The sequence below is a fragment of the Anas platyrhynchos genome, chromosome 18 (assembly GCF_047663525.1).
Source record: "Anas platyrhynchos isolate ZD024472 breed Pekin duck chromosome 18, IASCAAS_PekinDuck_T2T, whole genome shotgun sequence".
NCBI classification, from domain to species: Eukaryota; Metazoa; Chordata; class Aves; order Anseriformes; family Anatidae; genus Anas; species Anas platyrhynchos.
Genome location: NC_092604.1, coordinates 11054375 through 11077402, shown reverse-complemented (window position 1 = coordinate 11077402; position 23028 = coordinate 11054375). Strand labels below are relative to the sequence as shown.

General features: G+C 40.1%; 1 protein-coding gene across 17 annotated transcripts in view; it reads left to right on the top strand.

Annotated features, from left to right (window-relative positions):
* SPTAN1 (spectrin alpha, non-erythrocytic 1) overlaps positions 1-23028 on the top strand; it is a 48671-nt gene that overhangs the window by 24868 nt on the left and 775 nt on the right. For 4 of the 17 annotated variants that reach the window (XM_027471026.3, XM_027471023.3, XM_027471027.3 and 1 more), the window contains 35 exons: positions 130-189; positions 2513-2711; positions 3323-3427; positions 4220-4243; positions 4557-4592; positions 5400-5447; positions 6075-6166; positions 6515-6659; positions 6776-6957; positions 7136-7235; positions 7376-7573; positions 7696-7842; positions 8360-8463; positions 8609-8771; positions 9264-9278; positions 11055-11186; positions 11537-11674; positions 12061-12165; positions 12377-12585; positions 13405-13525; positions 13676-13797; positions 14054-14186; positions 14451-14549; positions 14849-15008; positions 15261-15337; positions 15529-15738; positions 15996-16292; positions 16493-16605; positions 17469-17486; positions 19330-19392; positions 20603-20657; positions 21199-21395; positions 21788-21841; positions 22322-22468; positions 22667-22814. In XM_027471026.3, coding sequence (XP_027326827.1) covers positions 130-189; positions 2513-2711; positions 3323-3427; positions 4220-4243; positions 4557-4592; positions 5400-5447; positions 6075-6166; positions 6515-6659; positions 6776-6957; positions 7136-7235; positions 7376-7573; positions 7696-7842; positions 8360-8463; positions 8609-8771; positions 9264-9278; positions 11055-11186; positions 11537-11674; positions 12061-12165; positions 12377-12585; positions 13405-13525; positions 13676-13797; positions 14054-14186; positions 14451-14549; positions 14849-15008; positions 15261-15337; positions 15529-15738; positions 15996-16292; positions 16493-16605; positions 17469-17486; positions 19330-19392; positions 20603-20657; positions 21199-21395; positions 21788-21841; positions 22322-22468; positions 22667-22814 — 4216 coding nt within the window. The remainder of the gene's footprint in view (positions 1-129; positions 190-2512; positions 2712-3322; positions 3428-4219; positions 4244-4556; positions 4593-5399; positions 5448-6074; positions 6167-6514; positions 6660-6775; positions 6958-7135; positions 7236-7375; positions 7574-7695; positions 7843-8359; positions 8464-8608; positions 8772-9263; positions 9279-11054; positions 11187-11536; positions 11675-12060; positions 12166-12376; positions 12586-13404; positions 13526-13675; positions 13798-14053; positions 14187-14450; positions 14550-14848; positions 15009-15260; positions 15338-15528; positions 15739-15995; positions 16293-16492; positions 16606-17468; positions 17487-19329; positions 19393-20602; positions 20658-21198; positions 21396-21787; positions 21842-22321; positions 22469-22666; positions 22815-23028) is intronic. The other 13 variants (XM_072025129.1, XM_027471028.3, XM_072025131.1 and 10 more) reach the window with 10 other exon arrangements.

The following is a 23028-nucleotide window of genomic DNA, read 5'->3' as shown; positions in this document are numbered from 1 at the left end:
CCATTTAAATGTGAACTCTTAACCATCTCCTACCACAGACGACCCATGGATGGAGCTGCTGCTTTCATTATTTTTGTTAATCTAACTAATTTTTTGCATGCATTTGCTGTGCTCCCTCTGTCTGTGCAGGACTCTCATAACTAAGGAAGTCGGCAGTGTATCTCTGCGTATGAAACAGGTCGAAGAACTGTGAGTAGGATTAGCCCTTTCTAAACCATCCTGTCTCCATACTGTCACTGTTCATTCTCCCTTTGTTTCTTTCTTTGGGAAAGCTGCTCCAAAGAGACATGAAGGAAGCAATTTCTGCAATGTGAATTATTTTAGTGTAGATGAGTGTGTCCATGGTATGTGTTTCATGTGCTCTTTACAGCCAGCCATTCAGCCAGCTGCTTATCTTATTGGTCACGTCTGCACTGCTAAATTGGTCGTTGGTGTTATTTTCCATTCTAATGGTTTTGCTTACCAAATGAGGTTTTAGTGATATCTAGGCTGTTTTCTTTAAAATGCATGCATTGCATTTTTTGAGGTGCAGGTAGAATTGCTTGTTTATATAAATACACACAAAACCTATATACCAAGTATAACGTCACACATAAATGCCCTAGAGTTTGGGAAGGATGGAGTTAACATAGTTAAAGTAACTTTCATGCCAGGTCATCAAAAAGCATTAGTGTATTTATGTAGGATGCATTTTTTTTTCTCTTTTATTTGTAATATAGCTTACTTTTCAAACTCGAATTCAAGTCTCCAGGAAAAAATACTGATCTTGCATTACATTATTGAAATTTGCTGGGAGCTCTAAAGCAGTAGTGTTCCTTGGCTGTTCCTGGCTGTCTTTTCATAGAGAACACACTTGCTGAGGATCAAAAATGAAACCATTGTTAGTCTCTGAAACATTGCAAAGTAACTTAGAGGAAAGGTCTGTTTCTAATGGAATTTTGCCCCAGGTTCTCTGTGACCTTTGAAAGTATTTAATGCTTTAAATTGTCTGCTGAAGCAAGCATCTATAGTTGGGGCAGGCTTCAAAACAGTGTTTTCCTGTATGGCAGTAGCTCCTGCAAGTCAAGTCCAGGGTAGGATGTTTCCATGCAAACCTAATTTGAAAGATCCGATCCTTAGCTCCTTTCTATCCAGTCTTGAATCAGAATAGACAGGAAACAAAGTCTGAGACTAAGTCTCAGCTTCGTGAAGAGGCTTAGAGCTGATTATCAGTTTGACATATAACAGCCCAGGGTATCAAGGCTTTCCTTCAGCAGCCTTTGTCATCGCTGAGTTACTGGTTAGGAAAATATGACATCATCAAACTCCTCAAGCTGGGAGGTAATTGCTTATGATTTACCTGTGTGCCCCGAGGTAGGAAATGAAAATGTTGGTGAGCTGCTGTATCCCTGTCCGAGGCCCCTGCAGGTGTCTCAGCCATGTTTTATATTATTTAATAACATCAGAATGGACATATTCATGGCTTAATAATGAGAATCAGTTCTGCTGTTGATTACTGTAGTAGACCAATTTATAATCTGATTCAGAATATGCAAAAGCCTACAAGAGGCAGCTGGAGTAACTCATCTTCTGGAAGACTTAAATAAGGTAAAAATAAGGTAACAATAAGAAGGGGTGTTAGTGGCTTTTCTGAGTGCAAGGTTCTTTAAAAACAGGCATTTTGCATTGCTAAAGAGACTTATAATTCAGATCAATAACGACGGTAGCCTTCTGTTGACATTTCTCAATAATAGCTTGAGAAAGGTCTTACAGGGTCATCTCTGTCTAGTTGGTTACCAGGAATCAAATTAGAGACATCAATTTTCTTGTGCTTTTAAATACAGTGATGCTGTTATGTTTTTGTGGTTGTATTTTAAGGTTTATTTGCTCGTTCAAAGCAATTTAAGCACTTTATATGTTTTACTTTGCATTTTTTTCTAATCTAAACAAGGAGTAATTTCACTGATGTTGTTGGGAATTCCACGGATATAAAAGTAGCACATGTAAATATAAAATTGATGTATTTTCCCAGTTTAATGTAGTTTTGTTATCAAAGAAATAACACCTCCTTTAAACATTCAGCAGATCTTGCACTGAATAGTGCCTAGATAAGACATTTTGTGTCCAATAGCTGTCAGGCTAGTGGATTTAAATAATCTGATGGCAAACTTGACATACTATAGGAAAATACTTCTCAGAAAGTAAGCTCTTTTCTTGGTTTATCCCATGCAGTCATTACTGCACTGCTGCTGTAGCTTAAGAACCTACCTTGACCCGAGCAGGGATATGGGGTTTGCCTTTGCCCACTAAAGTGTTGCATGTGGGAGGTCTCATTTTGGTGTGGTTATCCATATAGTGGAGAAACGTGCAGTTTACATTTGCCTAATTGTGAGTAACTAGATCATTCTGTAGAATAGCAACGTGTAGACTGTAGGGACTTCCCATATCTTTGGTGATACCAGCACCTGTTTAATTGCTCAGACTGCTCAGTTCAGTCTTGACTTCTCCTGCCTTCCTTTTCTCCTTGTTCCAGGTATCATTCTCTTCTTGAGCTGGGAGAAAAACGTAAAGGCATGTTAGAGAAAAGCTGCAAAAAATTTATGCTTTTCCGTGAGGCTAATGAGCTTCAGCAGTGGATCAATGAGAAAGAAGCTGCACTCACAAATGAGGAAGTGGGTGCTGATTTGGAGCAGGTCGAGGTGCTGCAGAAGAAATTTGACGATTTTCAGAAGGTATGTTGTAATGCTGCATAACGTCTGCTTCTGGGTCATAGGTCGTTGATAATTTAGAGCTAAAATATAGAACCTAACAAGCTCTGAAAGAATTCCATTTTGTGTAAAGCATGTCTTTCAGTTAAGCTATTTCTATTCCTTTTTTTGTTGAAAGGAAATGTGCATTTTAGTTTTCAGCTGTAGAGTGTTGGACAGGATATGTTAAAATAATTCTCTGTTTCAAAATGCTGTTAGGCTTTTGGATTTATTTATTTAATTTTCTCTCAGTATTCGTAACACTTCTGCAATACTTCTTAATTTTTCTTTACTTTGCATGAGGTATGAAAGAATTGCTTGTACATTTATTATTGTTCTGTCCACTTTGGTAAGATACTGGACACTGAAGTGCAAAGATGCATTTATTTAATTCATTGACACTTGGTGCTGACAGCTGGGATTTCTTGGCATAGACTCTCGTGCATTCTATATTCACTGGTAACTGGAAAGTTCAAGTGTGCTAAATTCCTGCTGCTTACAAACTGTGTACCTCATGGCACCCCTGGTGTGCAAACTTAATCCATGTGTTTTGCTTGTGTGAATGTTAATGCTGTGACTTTTACTGTTCTGTGCAGGATCTAAAAGCTAATGAGTCACGTCTGAAGGACATAAACAAGGTTGCAAATGACCTGGAGTCAGAAGGACTGATGGCAGAGGAAGTGCAAGCAGTAGAGCAACAGGTCCACTTTTTTTTTTCCGACTTACTCTAATGCTTTTGAGAAGTGAAAGATTTTATTCCTTTCTTTTGTCTATTCTACTTTGTGTGTCACTATAAGATTCTAGCTGTTCATTTTTGCTCTCTGGTCTGATAGTACTGGCATTCTAATCAGAGACACTTAGTGCCTGTTCTATAGTATGGCCAGCACAAAGGTATCCTTTGAAGTGTTTCTTTTTAAATAGTGCTGTATCAAATTGCACTATCTAGAGCTCTCTCTCCCCCTCCCCCCCTTTTTTAATGTCTTTAAAATAATATTAAAAATCATGGGGATCCCATGTATTAGCTTTACTTCTTCATATAAATATGAAATTTCAGCCTTTATTTCTTTGCAGGAAAAACAGCAATAATGCTAGGGGAAAAGAGAAATAGAATTTAGCTTACAATTTAGTTTACAATGATGGGGTTTTCTGTTTTCCTGTTTTAATAAAACAACTTTTTTTTTTTTTTTTCAAACTTGTTACATATTTTCCTATTTCTGTAAGTAATTCTATCCACTGCCAAAAGAGTATTGAAGCAGCTTGTCTATTTTTTAAGCCCTAAGAGGATGTGTTATATAATGTTGACTAGTCAAACTCCCATTTCTGCTGCACATACAAGTTGTGAGAGCAATATTTGACTTTATGACGTGCTGGTAACCGTTTTGTAGAAGAAGCTACCTCAAAGCGTATCTCCTGATATCTTCCCTTTCTTAAAAACAGTCAGAATTTCCTTTCTGTTAGAAAATAACAAGGCATCTTGTCTTTTTCCTTTGCAGGAAGTCTATGGTATGATGCCCAGGGTAAGTGTTAATTTCTGCATTGCATTTTTAACACTTTGGGATGTACAAGTATAAGTTCAGCCGTGACTGTAATCCATTTCCGTGACAGAACTCGATAATGATTTTGAATGGATGTAAAAAGATGATCTCATCTTCCATCCATTTATTTACTGAGTGTTCTACTCCACAAATCAAAAACCCAAAATGACACAAAATACTTAGTTGTAAAAATTGATTTATGTTGGTAAGGTTCAAACAAGGAGATACCTGAGTTTTTAAAATACATTCTGATATCATTCCTATTTCAAGTTGTTTCTTCACTTCTTTCAAACAGGATGAAACTGATTCTAAGACAGCCTCTCCTTGGAAGGTAGGTGTCGTCATTTACTAGCAAACAATGGCAAAGTAAATCAAAAACTACAGCACATCATCTTTTTTTCTTTTTTTTTTTTTTTTTTTTAATAGACCATCCACTTTCTCATATGCCCTTTTTTCCTTTTTTCTTTTTTTCTTTGAGACTTGCCAAAGCAAGATTGCATATTGAAGAAAATTGGTCATAATTTTTCAAACTGTCTTTCACCTGTTTTGATTGTCACCTTGTGTTCTAAAATTATTTCAATTAACTGCTAAGCTGATTCTGCCAAAAGTTAAACCATTCAGGCAATTATTTTCTGTCCCTCTGACTGAGGGAACAATTGTGTTTTGTTTTGTTTGTTTTTAGTCACTTCTTGAATGTTGCATTAAGTTTCCTCTGTCCTTATTAAGATAGTTGTTGTTTTTTCAAATTACATAAATGAGATAGCATTCACATGTACATGTCTAACTGTTCTTACCCTGATCTAGAATACCTTAGGTATTGCAAGTAATATTCTTAATATAGTTTTTACTTGCTTCTTGTTGGTGTTTCATAAACGACACTGTATTCAAAACAGTGTTCTAAAGATTTATAAAGAATTATATAAAAATTAAAAGAATTCAACAGTTTTAATTGAAACCTTTAAAATCTGTAGTATTTCTTTCTTCATGCATTTTGTATAGTTGTGTTTTGCAAAGTCTGTGGTTTTAACCTAAGCCAAGTCATTATGGATTTTTAAGTTTTCTTTCAATCTGATTTTGGCTCTGATTGGTTAAAGTAGACTTTAATGCTACTTTTTTTTATTTCTGCCTTTTCATGCAGTCTGCGCGTATGATGGTACACACAGTGGCAACATTTAACTCAATCAAGGTAATAACACAACTTTTTCTGAGGTTACTTAAAAGCTGAGAACTTTTTCACCTACCTTTCTGTAGTTCTTGTCTTTCATTACCCTTTATAAGTCTTCCTGAATGAACTTGTTGAGTGAATTATTAACATACGGCAATTACTTCTCAAGTTACATCAGTATTTTATTATACACACAAAATATTTTTCTATGTTTTTTTTTTATGTCAGGAGAAACCCTTATTTTTATTTTTTTTTGGAACCAGGCTAATTGAATTTGTGCATTTTTCTGAAATTAAGCAGAATACTTCACCTGCACTGTTACTGACTGGTGAAATTTGCTTATATACTCTAAATAACATAAGCATAACCATTTTAGGAAATCTTCCAGCATTGCTGTCTGTGTCCTTAGTAAACCCCTGAAAAAAAACTATGGACGTGAAGAAGGGGTAGTCAGCATGTTTGCAGGTGTCAGCAAAATGAAAAAGGGGATGATAAGCATAGTGAATGACATGTTACTCGATAAATTTTCTGTTTGACATCATAAAGTTTCAGTGAGCCCAACACAAGAGTTTCTTTAAGCAGAAATGCTATAAAAAAAACTGTGATTCTGCAGTATCAGTGTGGAGCTTGATTTTTGCTGTTTTTCAGGAACTGAATGAACGTTGGAGGTCTCTGCAGCAGTTAGCAGAGGAGCGAAGCCAGCTGTTGGGCAGTGCTCACGAAGTCCAGAGATTCCACAGGTAGGGTGTTTGTATCCGTATTTGATTTTAAATCAGTAAAATAATTTATTTTTAAGAGTTCTAAAACATAATGGGACCTGTTCCAAATGAGTCATATTTCAGCCCCTAATTTGTTTAGTGCAAGTTGGGCCACCAGTAAAACAAGAAGACTTTTTTATATACTTCCTAGAAAAATAAAAGCTTGTTAACATGGGAGCATGGAACTACTGAGGGTTTGGGATATCTCAACTGCTGTCCTATTTTGCCAAAGTTCACTTGTGTCATCTTGCAGTTTAAACCTGCTGGGTAACGGAGATCCTAGCGTGGCCTCCATTTTAATTCTTTCTGCCTTCCTTTTGCTCAAATCAGAGATGCTGATGAAACAAAAGAATGGATAGAGGAGAAGAATCAAGCATTAAATACAGACAATTATGGACATGACTTGGCCAGTGTGCAGGCTCTGCAGCGCAAACATGAAGGCTTTGAGAGAGACTTAGCAGCTCTTGGAGACAAGGTGAGGCTGAGAAGGGGACAAAACCATAAGGTTTCTTTTGTCTAGCAGAGATAATTGAAATGTATAAAACATTATTCTTGTTTTCTTTGTGTTTATTTTATTTTCTTTAATTCTAGGTGAACTCTCTTGGTGAAACTGCCCAGCGTCTGATCCAGTCACATCCAGAATCCGCTGAAGATCTCCAAGAAAAATGCACTGAGTTGAATCAGGCTTGGAATAGTCTGGGAAAACGTGCTGACCAGCGCAAAGAGAAGCTTGGAGATTCTCATGACTTGCAGCGTTTCCTCAGTGATTTCAGGTGAAGAGTCTATCTCCCTCCTACCCAATTTGTCTGTCTGCTGTATTATACACTGAAGTATACATGGCTCAGTGTTCCACAGGAATATTTCTGGGGAGGGTTTGAAAAAGAACTATTTTTCTTGTTCTGGCTTATTTTAGTGGAGGAAGGGAAAAATTGTTTATTAATCTGTTTGCAGGGACCTTATGTCTTGGATCAATGGAATCCGGGGACTGGTCTCTTCAGATGAGCTTGCAAAGGATGTGACTGGAGCTGAAGCTCTACTGGAAAGGCACCAGGTATGTGAAAGATTGTGAGTGTGTATCATAAGCATCAACAGATGTTTGTTTTTCTTACACTCTCCACTTACAGATCCAAAAATAGATCAATTACAGCTCTGTCCTCTATTTATTTGTTAACACGTTTCTGTGCCGTGCAGGAACACCGCACTGAAATAGATGCAAGAGCTGGCACTTTCCAGGCATTTGAACAGTTTGGACAACAACTTCTGGCGCGTGGTCACTATGCCAGTCCAGAGATCAAGGAGAAACTGGATATTCTAGAACAAGAACGGACAGACCTGGAGAAGGCCTGGGTCCAGCGCAGAATGATGTTAGACCAGTGTCTAGAACTGCAGGTACTCTGCTGCATTTCTAAAAATAAAAAATAAGTCCTTTTTTCGTAAGAGTTTGTTCCATCATGGTGATGAGCAGTGTTCGTGGTCTGTCTTTCTCATGCTCTGGAGTTTTTTCTCTGTAGCTGTTTCATCGGGACTGTGAACAAGCTGAAAACTGGATGGCTGCCCGAGAGGCTTTCCTAAATACAGAAGATAAAGGAGACTCCTTAGACAGCGTGGAGGCACTCATCAAGAAACACGAAGATTTTGATAAGGCGATCAATGTCCAGGTGAGGAGGGTATCCGAAGTGAGGGGGCAACAGATTAGTTTTTCTTATGCAGGTTATTAATATAAGAAATTACTACTGTGTATGGTTTCTAAAGGTTGGTTCTAAGTATTGAGTTGTTTGGGATCTGTACCAACAATTCAGAAGTGGCTAATGCAGACAGGGATGGATTTCACTGCCCACAAACGTGATGTGGGAAGTATGGCAGGTATTTGTCTAAATTTCTTTCTTACTTGAAAATTGTTTATTTTTACAGCAGAAGAAAAGTATGTTTTCAGTTTTTTGTAGAAAACTTCCAACTTTTACTGAGATCATACTACAAAGTCCAAAAGATATTTTTTTCCTAAATGCCATAGGTGAGAGGTGTTCTGAATTTGAACTTTCCAGTCCTGTAGAAGATAGTCTTCCTTTAGAGAAGAGAAAAAAGAAGAAAAACAAACACCACACCACCAAAAGCTCTTTTTCCATTCCAGTTTGAAGTACCTAAGTTGTTCTAATTTATGGCTTCTCTTTTGAATAGGAAGAGAAAATTGCTGTCTTGCAGTCTTTTGCTGACCAGCTCATCTCTGCTGACCATTATGCGAAAGGAGTCATTGCTAACAGACGCAATGAGGTTCTGGACAGGTCAGTACGCTGAAAGCCTTGTAAGATTGGATGCAGATACTAACTGTGAAAGAGAATGGTATTTGGCAATATTTTGCAGCTGTAAAATGTGCTGCTTTGTGCAGTCCTAGTTTTTCATTCTATACGTGTATTTAATTGCTTACAGGTGGCTTCGTCTGAAAGCTCAAATGATTGAGAAGAGATCTAAGCTAGGAGAATCTCAGACTCTCCAGCAGTTCAGTCGTGATGTTGATGAAATTGAAGCTTGGATCAGTGAAAAGCTCCAAACTGCAAGTGATGAGTCATACAAGGATCCCACTAATATCCAGGTGAATATCAGGCTTAGAAATCAAATTGAAATATTTACCTTCACAAAGCATACTCTTTTTTGAAAGAACATGTTCAGAGGAGTTCTTGTTCAGTAAGGGAGAGAATAACACACCATGTTGGACATGGTCTTCCTTTAACAAGGAGAAAATAGAAATTGCATTATGCATGAGAGGAGACCCAAAATAGAACTCACTTGATAATTATTGATGCGTATAATTAATAAGATATGTGGTATCTGCAACAGCACACTTTCTGAAGATACTCCTGAGTAGCTGTTCTGTTTTTCTCCTGGTATCTAGATAATAAAATAATGAAACTAAGTTCCTGGATCTCATCTCCATATGAGATCTCTCTTATATTCTAAAATATAAGTCTCACTCAATTTTCAGTATTAGAGAATAATTACTTAGAATTACCTCCTGTGTTTAAATACTGGCTTATGAAGTAGTATAAATGCACTGAACTACTTCTTCTCTCAATCTGTTTTATAGCTTTCCAAACTGCTGGTAAGTAGTTTGGACTAGCCCCGGTATGTGAATTTGTTTTCTTTGTATAGCTTATGTGTGAGCACAAGGTCTGGTTGCAGTCTGTTGCTCCATCCATCAGTTCATGCAATCTCTTTGTTTTCTATTAGTTATTGACCTTCATGCAGGTACAGCTATTGATCTTCATGTTATGGATGTGGCTTTTCTGTTAATGCCTACTCAGCATCATTTATGTATTTGTTTTGCAGGTGTTCTGCATGATCTGTTTAATTTGTGATGCATAAGTGATAGAGGGTTGATTTGGGTTTTGTTTTCTTTTTTTAGGTTTGGTTGTTTTTTTTGTGTGTGTGGAGGGGTAGGAGTTAGCTCATGGAAAAATGGGTTCCTATCCTTTTTTAGAAATTTAGCTATGAGGCATGTCAACCTCCTTTCTGAATTTAGAGTGGTGGTGATATAACCCATGACATGTGATGTCAGCTCTGTTAGCTTGAGCTTTTAGAATCACAGGCTGAAGATGGCGAAACCAATAAAGCTGGTAGACCTAGATCGCTTACAAGAGTAGTAGAAGAGAATAATATAGAAGGAACCCTTGGGAAAAGGATACGTATCACGTAGAAAGCTGACAGGACTTGTTAAAATCCAAAGAGTGGAGTAAAATGAGGTTACATGAAAGAAGATGACAAAGAGGGGGAATGTAACTAGAGTAAGGAAGGAGACAAATGTTGTGTTTGTTGCTTTAGGCTGTAGTACATTCAATTTTTTTTCTTAGTTGAAAAAATAAGAGTTTTATATTAAAAGAGAAAGGCTCATCTTGGATTTGTTGTCATGGTTGTTATATGGAGATAAGCAATTGGCAGCTTTTAAATTGAGTTTTATGTGTTGGCAGATACTGCTTTGAAGGATATGTTTCTAATCTCAGCATTCAGGATTAGTGGTTTCCAAAATAAAGCAGTTCATGCAGAATTTCTCATGGCAGCGCTATAGTATTTTCCATCTTTTATTTCAAATCTAACATTTCCTTTCATTCCATTCTCTCAGGGCATCGCATACCCATGTCCAATGTTACTAGCATTTCCAGTTAATACTTGTAAATTCCGTCTTGTCATTTTTGTGCTATTCTTATCTTCCTGGTGGGTGGATGGATCGTGTAGATATGAGAGATCCGCATACTTCCTCCTACACCTAGGCTCCTGTTGTTCTCATGGTGTTCTCAACTCAAAAAAATAAATAAATAAATTGTTCAAAGTTATTTTATAGAGTTTTTGATGTTGATTCAGGACTGTAATATATAATGTCAAGTATGACTGAGTAATATCAAAACTGCAAAAAGCAGATAGGTTTCAGCAGTGATTTCTTTTAGCTACCTATAGATTACAAAGGGAAACAGAAATTTGTGAAGCTTCTATAGGAATAGAAATCTACTGTGTTTATGCTTAGTATATGGAGTTTTTGGAGGTGATAGCATTGTACATGAGAAAGCTTTATTTGAGTAACCTCTAAGGTTAACGCAAGGAATGTTACATGGGCATCTGTAAAATGCAGAAGACATTGCCTGAGTTATATGTATCAACTCATTGACAGTTTTGCTAGGTCAAAGCTTGGTAGCTACCCAGATTCGTGAGAGTTACTATCTGAGTGAACAGTCAATATGCTTACTGAGAGAGAGAGAACTTCTTTGGATCAGACTACACACAAACCTCTCTGTGTAGACAACTCTTGTGCTCTCTTCTCAGCCCATGAGAACAATTTAGGAGCCCTTTGTCCAGTTTCTAATAGTTTCGTTTTTGTCATGCTCAGAGCAAACACCAGAAGCACCAAGCCTTTGAAGCTGAGCTCCATGCCAATGCGGATCGGATCCGTGGAGTCATCGATATGGGGAACTCGCTGATTGAAAGAGGAGCATGTGCTGGCAGCGAGGATGCTGTGAAGGTAGATAAAACAAGTCTTAGAAGATTTATTTAGTTTTGGGTTTGGAATGTTTGGACAACAGGAGGGAAATACCCCTTTAAAAAAAAACTTGATTTATATCAGTTATTCTATTTCAACTATCCAGTAGGAATCAGGTAGTCATTTTTATTTGTTCTTAAGAGGGAGAAAAGTTTTCTGGTCCTATGATCAGGATGTAAATGTTGAACTGAATTATAGCTAGGAAACATGAAATAGTTACTGTGCAGTTTGTGTACCTGGAATCAGCAGCCAAACTTGTACCTTATTGTGGTGTTGCATTTATCAGACCATGTTTTTCATTTGTAGCATTTGTCTTCTCCATTTTATAACAGGCACGGCTAGCTGCCCTGGCTGACCAATGGCAGTTCCTGGTACAGAAGTCAGCAGAAAAGAGTCAGAAACTGAAAGAAGCTAATAAACAGCAGAATTTCAATACTGGAATCAAGGACTTTGATTTCTGGCTTTCAGAGGTAATTGATTTGAATTATTTACTTGCAAGACTTGTTTTTTTTCTAGTTTTTTTATTCCCTTTGCTGATTTTCAGTTTTCTAGAACGCTGTATACCTTTGAGCAAGTCTAGATTTATTTAGTAAAAACCTTTATTACAAGGCTCTGAAAAGATTAAAAATCTTGTGGATGTTTTTTATATTATTTATAAACAATAAGTGAGAATAAGCCTATTTGCATAGAATCTCCTAAGAATTAAGCAGGTGATAAGGCAAAGGTTTTTCCACACTGTAGAAGGTTAAGGAGATAATTAATTTACATGATTTTAGAGACATTACAATTTCAAGGGATTTGTGAAAATACAACACACAGCTCGTTCTTCACCCCCTTTTTTTTCCCCCACCCCCAGGTGGAGGCTTTGTTGGCATCTGAAGACTATGGGAAGGACTTGGCATCGGTTAACAACCTTCTGAAGAAGCACCAGCTACTGGAAGCTGATATATCTGCTCATGAGGTATTGCTTTCACTTTTTGTTTTGGAACATAACTCTGAGTAATCAGCAAATTGTGCAGATACCACTTCAATGCATGCTGCAGTCGTACACTTGTTGAAACATGTTTTCTTAAAAACTGTAGCTCTGCCAAGTAAGTCAGATTTCTGTGGTTTTGTTGGTATAGAAATAATGCAATAATATTATTCACACACCTTTTCACCCATGTTTCTAGGATCGTCTGAAAGACCTGAACAGTCAGGCTGACAGTTTGATGACCAGCAGTGCTTTTGATACATCCCAAGTGAAGGATAAACGTGAGACTATTAATGGACGCTTTCAGAGGATCAAGAGTATGGCAGCTGCCCGCCGTGCAAAGCTGAATGAGTCCCACCGTTTGCATCAGTTTTTCCGTGATATGGACGACGAGGAGTCCTGGATCAAGTGCGTATTTTGGAAGTTCGAGGCTCTTGCACGAGGGCACATGCTTACTGCCAGCTTGCTAACAGCATTCATAGGCTGTAGTATGGTTTTGTAGCTTGCCTTTTCTACAAGTATGTGTCTCTACAAGAAGACACATACTTGCCTCCCAGTCAAGGAACACTGTATTCAAAACAGCTTCAACACCGATTTGGGTGTGGCTTCTTATCTTCAGTTTACTTTGTCAAACCCCAAGAAGGAAAGCTCTGTACTGGAAAAGTAACACTATTTAGCCCTAAACCAGATAACTGAAATTTGACTCTTTTTGGAAAAGCACCCAGAAAGAAATTAAACCTTACTTTTTCAGTCTGAAGTACTATTTTTGTTCCAGCCAGTTGTAGTAATTAACAAAATGTTGTTTCCGTATTGGTGTTACTACTTTTAGAGGAGGGAAAGAAGTGAGCATGATAGAAATCATTCAGTTTAGAGCACTTTTTTGTTATGCTTGTTAAAAAACAGTAATAATAATAATCAGACAACAGAAAGTAAACTTTACAAAAAGTAATTATCTTCTTAAAAATAAAAGTTACCAAGAAACTCTATCCTTCATAGAGAAATGATAGGCCCTCTCTCTTTCCTTTCTTTTCCCTACACATTCCCCTTGATGTGCTGCCAGAAGCCAGCTGCTGTTTGCTGATAACTCATATGCAATTTCTTGCATCCAAGTTATTTATGCTATGAAGAGCATTTCCTTATTTGCAATTTTTTTTTCTTCTTTTGTGAGACTTGACCTATGTAAGTAATTTTAAAATTTTGTATTTCTCGCTTTTCTCTTGCACATAGAGAGAAGAAATTGTTAGTTAGCTCAGAGGACTACGGCAGAGACCTAACTGGTGTGCAGAACCTGAGGAAAAAACACAAGCGCTTAGAAGCAGAATTAGCTGCCCATGAACCTGCTATCCAGGTAAATACCTCTCCTTGACAGATTTCCTATAAGAAATGGCTTTCTTGTTTGCGACAAGTATGAAAGCCAGTAATTGGTTTGTAGGAATCCAGCATGCATCATAAAAGAGCAAGTGATGTTCTATTGATTGGGTGTTTCTCTGCTTTTCAGGGTGTTCTAGACACTGGGAAGAAGCTTTCGGATGATAACACAATTGGAAAGGAGGAGATACAGCAGAGACTGGCTCAGTTTGTGGATCACTGGAAAGAGTTAAAGCAGTTGGCAGCTGCTCGGTGAGTGAGATGTTTTTGTAACATGCAACTTAAAACAGTTACATGGGCTTGTTTAGACCAGATTTTATTGAATTTCAGGTGTTTAGATATGGGTCATTAGCAATAATCACATCATAACATACGTCACTGATGATGGGCTCTTTAGTATGAGTGATTGTATGCTAGGGTTCAGTCTCTGTACATTCCTAGGTTTTGTGCTGCTGTAATTCGCAGAAAGCAACATCGCAGCTAATTTTACCTTTCTTTACCCATACAGGGGGCAGCGTCTAGAGGAGTCTCTGGAATACCAACAGTTTGTAGCAAATGTTGAGGAAGAAGAAGCATGGATCAATGAGAAAATGACACTGGTAGCCAGTGAGGACTATGGGGACACACTTGCAGCTATCCAGGTATGGAGAGATTTGTCAGCGCTTCAGTATCTTCACTGCATTATCATTGATGAGAGCTCAGTGAACCTTTACTTTGTGTCTTTCCAATGCTGAGGTTTCTTTGTTGGTTCATTTTTAAAGGCCTACATAGTAATAAATTAATGAAAAAACATCATGGATTTGTTTTAGAAAAGCATTCCAACTATGGTGTTTTCTTTAGAAATTACTTTCTTTCACAAGTAGTGAGAAAATATTTTAAAAAGTGGTTGTGTGTCATATTTGCAGGGCTTGCTGAAAAAGCACGAAGCATTTGAGACTGATTTTACTGTCCACAAAGACAGAGTGAACGATGTTTGTGCTAACGGAGAGGATCTCATTAAAAAGGTGAGAATTGACTGGTAAAGAAAAACCTTCAAAGGCTGCTCAGGACATTTTGATGTCAAAATAGACTTGCTCTGCTCTTAGGATTGATTTGTCAACTCTTTGAAATGAGCTCTTACTCATTTTTTGCAGCTGAATAAGCTATTGATGTTAACCTCTTACAGCGCTGTTTCTTAGGCGGTGTTGTACATTGAGAACAAAGTCTTTTGATTGAAGTCCTTGTTCTGCTAGCAGCTTTCTGGATGCCTTGGAAGACCTTAAGATCATATTTAATTTATTTTTTTTCCCCTCCTGTCGTGTAGAACAATCACCATGTGGAGAACATTACTGCCAAGATGAAGGGCCTCAAAGGAAAGGTTTCAGATCTGGAGAAAGCGGCAGCTCAGAGGAAAGCCAAACTGGATGAGAACTCTGCCTTCCTCCAGTTCAACTGGAAAGCAGATGTAGTGGAGTCGTGGATAGGTACGTTCTGTGGTGGGGCACAGTACACTGTCACAAAGAAACTGAAATGCTCTTTCAGTTCAAAAGACCTCAGATAGCTTCTCATACAGTGCTGTAATGAGCAGACCTACACCCAAAGCAATCAGCAGTGCTGTGATGGATGCTTTGGAGTAATTGTTCTATTAGCCCAGAGGGCCTTCCCCCAGCTTGGAATGGAAGGAACATTTGAGATAGAGATGTCTACGTTTTTAATGCATTTGTTTCATTTTCAAGGTGAGAAGGAAAACAGTCTGAAGACAGATGATTATGGACGTGACCTCTCTTCTGTGCAGACACTGCTCACCAAGCAGGTTAGTGCTAGTGCTGCTTCCACCCTGGAAAGGGATGGAGAGAGGAGGTGAACACTTCTGCAATACAAAAGACTCTCTAGTATTTCTATTTCTATTTTTATTTAGTCATTCCTATATCTTTCATAGGATGCATAGCATATATTTCAATGTAAAAATATTTTGTTCTTTTTTTTTTTTTTTTAATGTTTCAGGAAACTTTTGATGCTGGACTTCAGGCTTTCCAGCAGGAGGGAATTGCAAACATCACTGCTCTGAAAGACCAGCTGCTAGCAGCCAAACACATCCAATCAAAGGCCATTGAGGCTCGGCATGCCTCCTTGATGAAACGCTGGAATCAGCTACTTGCCAATTCTGCAGCCAGGAAAAAGAAACTCTTGGAGGCTCAGGAGCATTTCAGAAAGGTGAGTAGCCAAACCATGAGGCTACAAAAATGGAATTGTTCTCTTTGGAGGAAAACAAACAAACAACACTTGCAACTTATGTAGCTTTTCTATTTGCAGACAATATTTATGGAAACTTCCTTAAGAATTTTTAAGACACTTACAAGAAATAAGCAATAAATGCAAACTTAGGCTTGTTAATTCCAGATCACCTCATATACAATGTTTGCCTAACTGCATAACTTAACTGACCAACTGGATTATTTCCTTTTTTCAAGGTTGAGGATCTGTTCCTGACTTTTGCAAAGAAGGCATCTGCCTTCAACAGCTGGTTTGAGAATGCTGAAGAGGATCTGACGGATCCCGTGCGCTGTAACTCGCTGGAAGAAATCAAAGCACTGCGAGAAGCTCATGATGCTTTCCGTTCTTCACTTAGTTCTGCTCAAGCTGACTTCAACCAGCTGGCAGAGCTTGATCGCCAGATCAAGAGCTTCCGTGTAGCCTCCAACCCCTACACCTGGTTTACTATGGAGGCTCTTGAAGAAACTTGGAGGAATCTGCAGAAAATTATCAAGGCAAGTCTTGATCTTTTCATAGCTTGTGACCTTTAAAGTCCTCTCTGGAAATTGTCCCCAAAGGTAAGGATACTCTTTGAGTCTTCAGTCTTCTTTTTACCTCCAGAATTGCACCAGTATGCAGTGCTGTTTTTTCTTTGTTACAGCATGAAGCCAGTCACGTATTCCCCTGTTTGAAATGATTTTTGTTCCTTTCTCAGGAACGTGAATTGGAGTTGCAGAAGGAACAGCGAAGGCAGGAAGAGAATGACAAGTTGCGCCAGGAGTTTGCTCAGCATGCTAATGCCTTCCACCAATGGATTCAGGAGACCAGGTATAGTTTGTCTTCCCAGGAGCAACCCTTAGAGAATTCCACAGCTAATAAGTGTATTCATCCTATATTTCCTTGGCCCATCTAAGTTTTAATGCCTCCTGCTGAAAAACAACTGATGGGCACTTGTTCATTTCCTGTAGTTGGGATCTGAGGGAGGCCCCATTTGCCACAGGGGAGAGGAAGACCCTGAAACACCAGACTATAAAAATGGTTCTGCTTCTGTATTCGTGTTTCTGTAGTGATTCCAGTTATCCAGGACTTGACGGTTCTCCCGTTCCTCCTGCACTAGTCTGCCCTACAGCTGGCAGAGGCAAGGAACAAACAGCTAGAAGCAGGCTGTCTGAAGTGCTCATGGCCTTTCTGTTAATGCTTTTTTGTGTTCACTGGTATATTAGAAATCTCATTAGAACTTTAGTAGAGAAAGCAACTGTGGAAAAAACCTGAAGACTACATTTTAAACACCTTTTTGGGGTGCTGTCTAATAATATCTATGCCCGGGGAAGAGGGAGTACAGATTTAACAGCTGCTTTAGTAATTAAAAAAGAAATCTCAGGGTTGAGAATTGCAGTGAACTGAAGAGCATGTTTCTAGAAAACTGAGGTAACCGTGCTCAGACAGTGCTGTTAGCCAACTCTGACACACGGGGCTTGTGGTTCAGAAGAGGTGAGTTTTGTTTTCGTGTAATCCTGTGATTCTCTGTCTCTGTGTGTTTACAAATAGTTCTGTATGTGTCTTCATGAAATACCGAAATTTAAATATGATTTTTAACTTTTTGATGTTTGCTTCCCACCCAAATTTCTGTCCCTCTCTTACTGTCTTGTCTCTGTCCTGCTGCCTGATGTCTGGATCTTCACATTCTACAGGACTTACCTGCTAGATGGGTTAGTATTGAATTTTATATCTTTACAAATGTGGTGATGTGTTCTGCTCTATCTGTGTGTGTTCTTCTGTCATGATATTGCTTGTGAGAGCTGCACTGAAACCCCTTTTATTTGAAAAGAGCAATCTGGAGCTGAGGTGCACAGTCACAGGAAACGTGATTCTGGAGCAGACTAAGTACAAACCAACGGAAACATAATTATTTCCTAGTCAAAAGCAGAGGAAGTTATTAATGGGAAGCCACTGGCATACCGTGGAAGTCCTAACTTTGCTCTTCCTTTCTCTGAGAGCTTGCACAAGAAAAGCCTGTTAATTTGATGAGATATGAGAGAACATAGAATAAGCACATTCATATGCTTTTGGAAAACAGCTGACAAAGCTAGTTTTCCAGCATTAGAGATTGGTTTAATGAAATAGACCTTTCCATTATAATTGTTCTTAGAACAATTAAACCTCCAAGGTATTGACCATTCATTTTGCAAGGAGGAAGAAAGGTTCTTATGAAGACCCAATGCTGAAGTTACCTATCTTAAAGCTCTGTGGTATGTGAAAATGAGTTGCCCGTTTTTAATCTGCTGCTTAACCATACTCAGAATAGGTGCCTACCCCACAGAGATCGTATTCTTGATAGTAGAAACAAAACCTTCCAACACGAACCCACGGACGTGCCTGGGTTTGCAGGCGGTTGGATGCCTGCAGTTTTATGTCCACTTGTGTCCATGGGAATAATTCCTGCTGAGGATGCACGTCGGTGGTTTGTCAAGTAGTGGAAAGGAAACAATCAAATTTTTAAATGTCTCTAGACTGCCAAAACCTCTGACAGCATGTCTGTCCGCTTTCTTTTCTTCAGTATTAAAAATCTGCAACATGATAGAAGCTTTGTAACGAGGCATAATGTGAAATGTTAACAAATACTGTACGGGCCTGGCGCAGAAGCCTGGGCGTCTGCCCTGTGTAATGTGCTGGAGAGGAGGCAGGGGCCTTTCTCATGAAGATAGAAGGCTTTTCATAATAAAAGGGTGGAATTCTTCGCAGATAACTGTGCTTCTTATGTGCTCTGTAATGACCACAGTGTCTTGTGTTCTGCTGTTTCTGCCAGATAAAAATAATTTGCCCCATTTTTGTTGTACAGTTTAATGGAACCAAGCAGATTTTCCTGGAACGGATGCTGAATTCTCTGCTCCTTTGTAAAGTAGTGTTGTAAATTAGTTCTGGTATCCAAGAACGAGCTAACAGAAAGGGCCATTTACTAAAAGATGTGGGGTCAGAGTTCGAGATCACCATGCCAAGCTCTTTTGTTGAACAAATTACCAGAAGGCTGCTGATACGCAAGGCAGAGTTTGTCCTTAATTCTGCGTGAATAGATTAAAAATGCAGACTTAGCTCAAAGAGGCATTGGCTGCACTGAGAATGCCTTGGTGAGAGGGAAAGCTGAGCTTCAGAGAAGTTTCAAGATATTAGCAGCTGCCCTGCGTGCACCTGGCTTTTCAGTGCATCCTAGCGGCTTGTGTGTGCCCAGTGCTGCCTGGAGGAGGCTTCCTGCAGGGGCGACAGAAAGATGAGTTTAGAAAGAAAAAAGCTTTTACAGAATCAGTAGGTAAATTAACTGCTAAACTTCAGGGTTTTTTTAATGACCCTCCCTTTTGTCCGATTTACCCCAAAATAACCAATTGTGTGTGTGCGACCAGCATTTGAATTATTTCACTAAACAGTGGCTTACGTTTGCTGCAAGGTGGTGCTAGCTTGGAGTGTGGCTCCACTGCAGTGGCCGTGTTTGGGTGTGTTCTTTCCTCTGTTCTTTCTTCTTCCTTTTTGGAATTTACTTGGTTTCTTTTCTTTGACTAGCATAGCCTATCGTCGTGTCATTCGTGTCTATCAGTATGAAGTTGGGGATGATCTATCTGGAAGGTTTTTTCCTCTTTATTTTCTTACCTCACTTTGGTTTTCAAATGCACTCTTTAATTCCAAGGCTCGCTTTCCTTCCAACTAACTTTCACAGCTTAGAGATGCTTGGAGGTTTGTTTCCCCGTTGACTCTTTCCTTTCCGTGGTTGGTTCCCAGCTTCCTGCTCTGGGCGCGCGCTTCATCTCCTTAGGCACGCATTGAATCTGAGCCTTAACCCCGTGGTGAGAGACACCCGGGTGTTTGGTGCGTTTTCATTGCTGCAGAGTGATTCAGCACTTGAAATCCCCTCCTCAAGAAGCTCAAAAGCACGTAGGGTAGATCTCAGTGGGTATGGGAACCCGGTTACAGTGACAGGATCTTAAACACCAAAAGCACGGCGCCCAAGCACAGGTTGTTCAGCAAGAACTCTCGCTGTGCGTGCTGGAAGGGCAGAGGTTCCTGAACATAGCTGAAGGTTACTCAGGATTTGGGGAGGAAAAAGCAACACCCCGAGACTTTCTGTAGCTAGTCCACATGAAGCAGATCTCAGAGCCCATCACCACAGTGTGTGCTAGGGCAGGGGGCTGCTGTGCTCAGCGTGGAACTGGGCAGAGAGGAGCGCGGCCCTGCCTCAGTTTCCCTGGGGGCAGGATGGGAGAGGGTGGGCAGGAAAAGCAACTTTCCATCAACCACTGCTGCCTAGGGGAGACCTATCGTTTTCTGCAGTGATGATACTGTATTAAGACTACTTTTAAACCAAGCCAGTAGTTTTCAAGGTCTTTCCCCCATTTTCTCCTCACGTAACACACCTCTGTAGAGCTCCTGTATCTTGCTGGCTAATACAGCCTGTCCCTGGTGAACCACCCGTAGTTTGTGTGCGTGTGTGCTGGGCACGGTGGGGTGGGGTGGGACTGCACCGAGTTTCTAATTTCATTAGGTCCAGTAAAGTGGGTGCTTTGGATCTGGCATGAAGTGTGGCTGCTGATCGTGTTGCCTTTCAAATGGGGCTAGAAATTAACTACGTAAAGAAATAAGAATCAAAGAAGATGTACACGTGTCTGTCTGAAAGAGGATGAGTCAGAATAAACAAAATGCAAAACTAGTGTTTAAATATTTACAGGAGAATAATACTGCTGTAAGGATTTTTAATTTTAAGGAAGAACTGTTAATTTCAAGCCCCACCTGCCATTTTTTACGGGAGAAGTGCTCTCTCTCACTGTGATTCTGTGTTTAGGTCTTGTATGGTGGAGGAGTCGGGAACACTGGAATCACAGCTGGAAGCTACTAAAGTAAGTGATGCTCAGCGATTTCTGAAACACCTCTCCTGAGTGGTATCTTGGGAACACCGGGTGGGAATGAAAATGCATGTCATTGTACGGTAAAATCTGAATCGATTTTATATATTTTGAATAATGAAGAAACCTTGGGGATTACCTATTTACATATCCGATGTCTGCTTACATCCCAAGCCATTACACAACACTCTGATAAAGGTTTCCTTTTTGATCTTTTTTTTCTAAATGGCTGTGGTAGGGCAAAGAGGATACAATATTTTCAGCATGTTTTCTAATAAGAGTTTATTCTTTCTGTCTCAAGAGCTGGCTTGCAAGCCCTGTTGGTTTCCAATAACATGCACAAAGAGGTTATTCTGAATACTATTTACAAATCCCAGTATGTGTGTGTGTATAAATATATATATATACATAAAATCCCAGCAGACAGAATATAAACCTTCTTCCCCTGCCAGCCCATATTCTACACGTGTTCATTTTAAGGTGTTGTTTTTTTTTTTTCACTCCTTGATTTCATCCTCCTACTCCCTCCTTGCAGCGCAAGCACCAGGAGATCCGAGCTATGAGGAGCCAGCTGAAGAAGATTGAGGACCTCGGAGCTGCCATGGAAGAGGCACTCATCTTGGACAACAAGTACACGGAGCACAGCACCGTGGGGCTGGCGCAGCAGTGGGACCAGCTTGACCAGCTGGGGATGAGAATGCAGCACAACCTGGAGCAGCAGATCCAAGCTCGGTACTCCCTACCCCGCGTGTACTGTGAAGTGTGCCTAGCCTGGGTGGGGGATAAACGAGGAGACACAGCTGTGTGTCTGGAAATGAGCCTTGCATGCCACTGCTGAGCCTCAGCTGTGTTCTGACTCGTGTGTGGCAGCCTGGAGAGCTGCTTGTCAATCTGCACCACCTCCTGGCTCTTTCAGCAGGATGAAGTTAGCAGTCTTTGAAGTGGTTCCTGTTGGCCGTTAGCAATGATGTCTTGCAGGAGCTGATTTATTCTGTTGGGCTGTGGTGATGGAACGTTTTGTCTGCTCACATGTCCTCACCTTTTGATGCAGCTGGCTGGTTTGGGACCCCAGCAGAGCTCTGCAGTTCAGGAACTGTTCACTAGCTTTGCTTCTTCCTTTGCAGAAACACGACTGGAGTCACTGAGGAGGCCTTGAAGGAGTTCAGCATGATGTTCAAGTGAGTGGCAGGAAACGCATGCCAGAGGAATGCTTGTGAGATATTTCTGGCATGTGGATGGCCCCTGTTCACAGGATTCTCTGACTGCTCTGTTTGCAGCTCCCTTATTGTCTGCCCAGTTTTGTGCTGAGCTGCTCTCGTCTCTGCCAGATGGCAGAGATTCGGATACACCCGCTGCTGGCCGGGCACAGCCGCAGCTACACGAGGCTTTCCTGGGCACGCTCACTTGTGGGCACGGCAGTGTAAGAACCAGGAGTGCCAGTGAATTCCAGATGGGAATATAGTCGGGTTTTGATGCTTTTTAAGCAAAGAACTTAGGCTTTCATTTTTATGTGTGTTAGATAGGAAATGTCTATTGATTCAAGCTCATTTGTCCAGAATGGTGGGCTGGTTATCATGTGCTAGTTTTCAGCCCTGCGTGTAGCTGTCAATCACTTAATTTGACGCTTAAGAATGTGAGCTTTGGTTTTGTGTTTTTAGGCACTTTGACAAGGACAAATCTGGACGACTTAATCACCAGGAGTTTAAGTCTTGCTTGCGCTCCCTTGGCTACGACCTGCCTATGGTTGAGGAAGGAGAGCCAGACCCCGAATTTGAGTCTATTCTTGACACTGTCGATCCCAACAGGTACGTGGATTGGACCTTCTGTGTTTCTATTGCAGGCTTTGGTATCAGTATCTTCTGTGGGGTTTAGCTGCAAAGTCTCTTACAGGCCAAGAGCTTTGCTTTTGTTTATTGTGGAGAGCCCCTCTCTCAGGAGGGAACTGCATTCTTCTGGATTGTAACGGATGGCAGCGTTCATGCGCTGTTTTGTTTCACCGGCAGGGATGGACACGTCTCGCTGCAGGAGTATATGGCGTTTATGATCAGCAGGGAGACAGAAAACGTGAAATCCAGCGAGGAGATTGAGAGTGCTTTCCGTGCCCTCAGCTCAGAAGGGAAGCCCTACGTGACCAAGGAGGAGCTCTACCAGGTACGTACCAGTTGTGGCCCCTAGGAACAGATAGAGGCTTTTTGTTCATAGATAGTTAACAAAGAGCAGCTAATTGGAAGTTCATGTTACTGTAGCAGAATCAGTTCTGAACCTGCAATGGTACCCTCTGCAAAATGCAGAACAACCCTATCCCTCTGCTTCCTTGGCTCTCCAGAGGGAGAAGCTTTAACTGCCCAAGAACTATTTGGGTTGA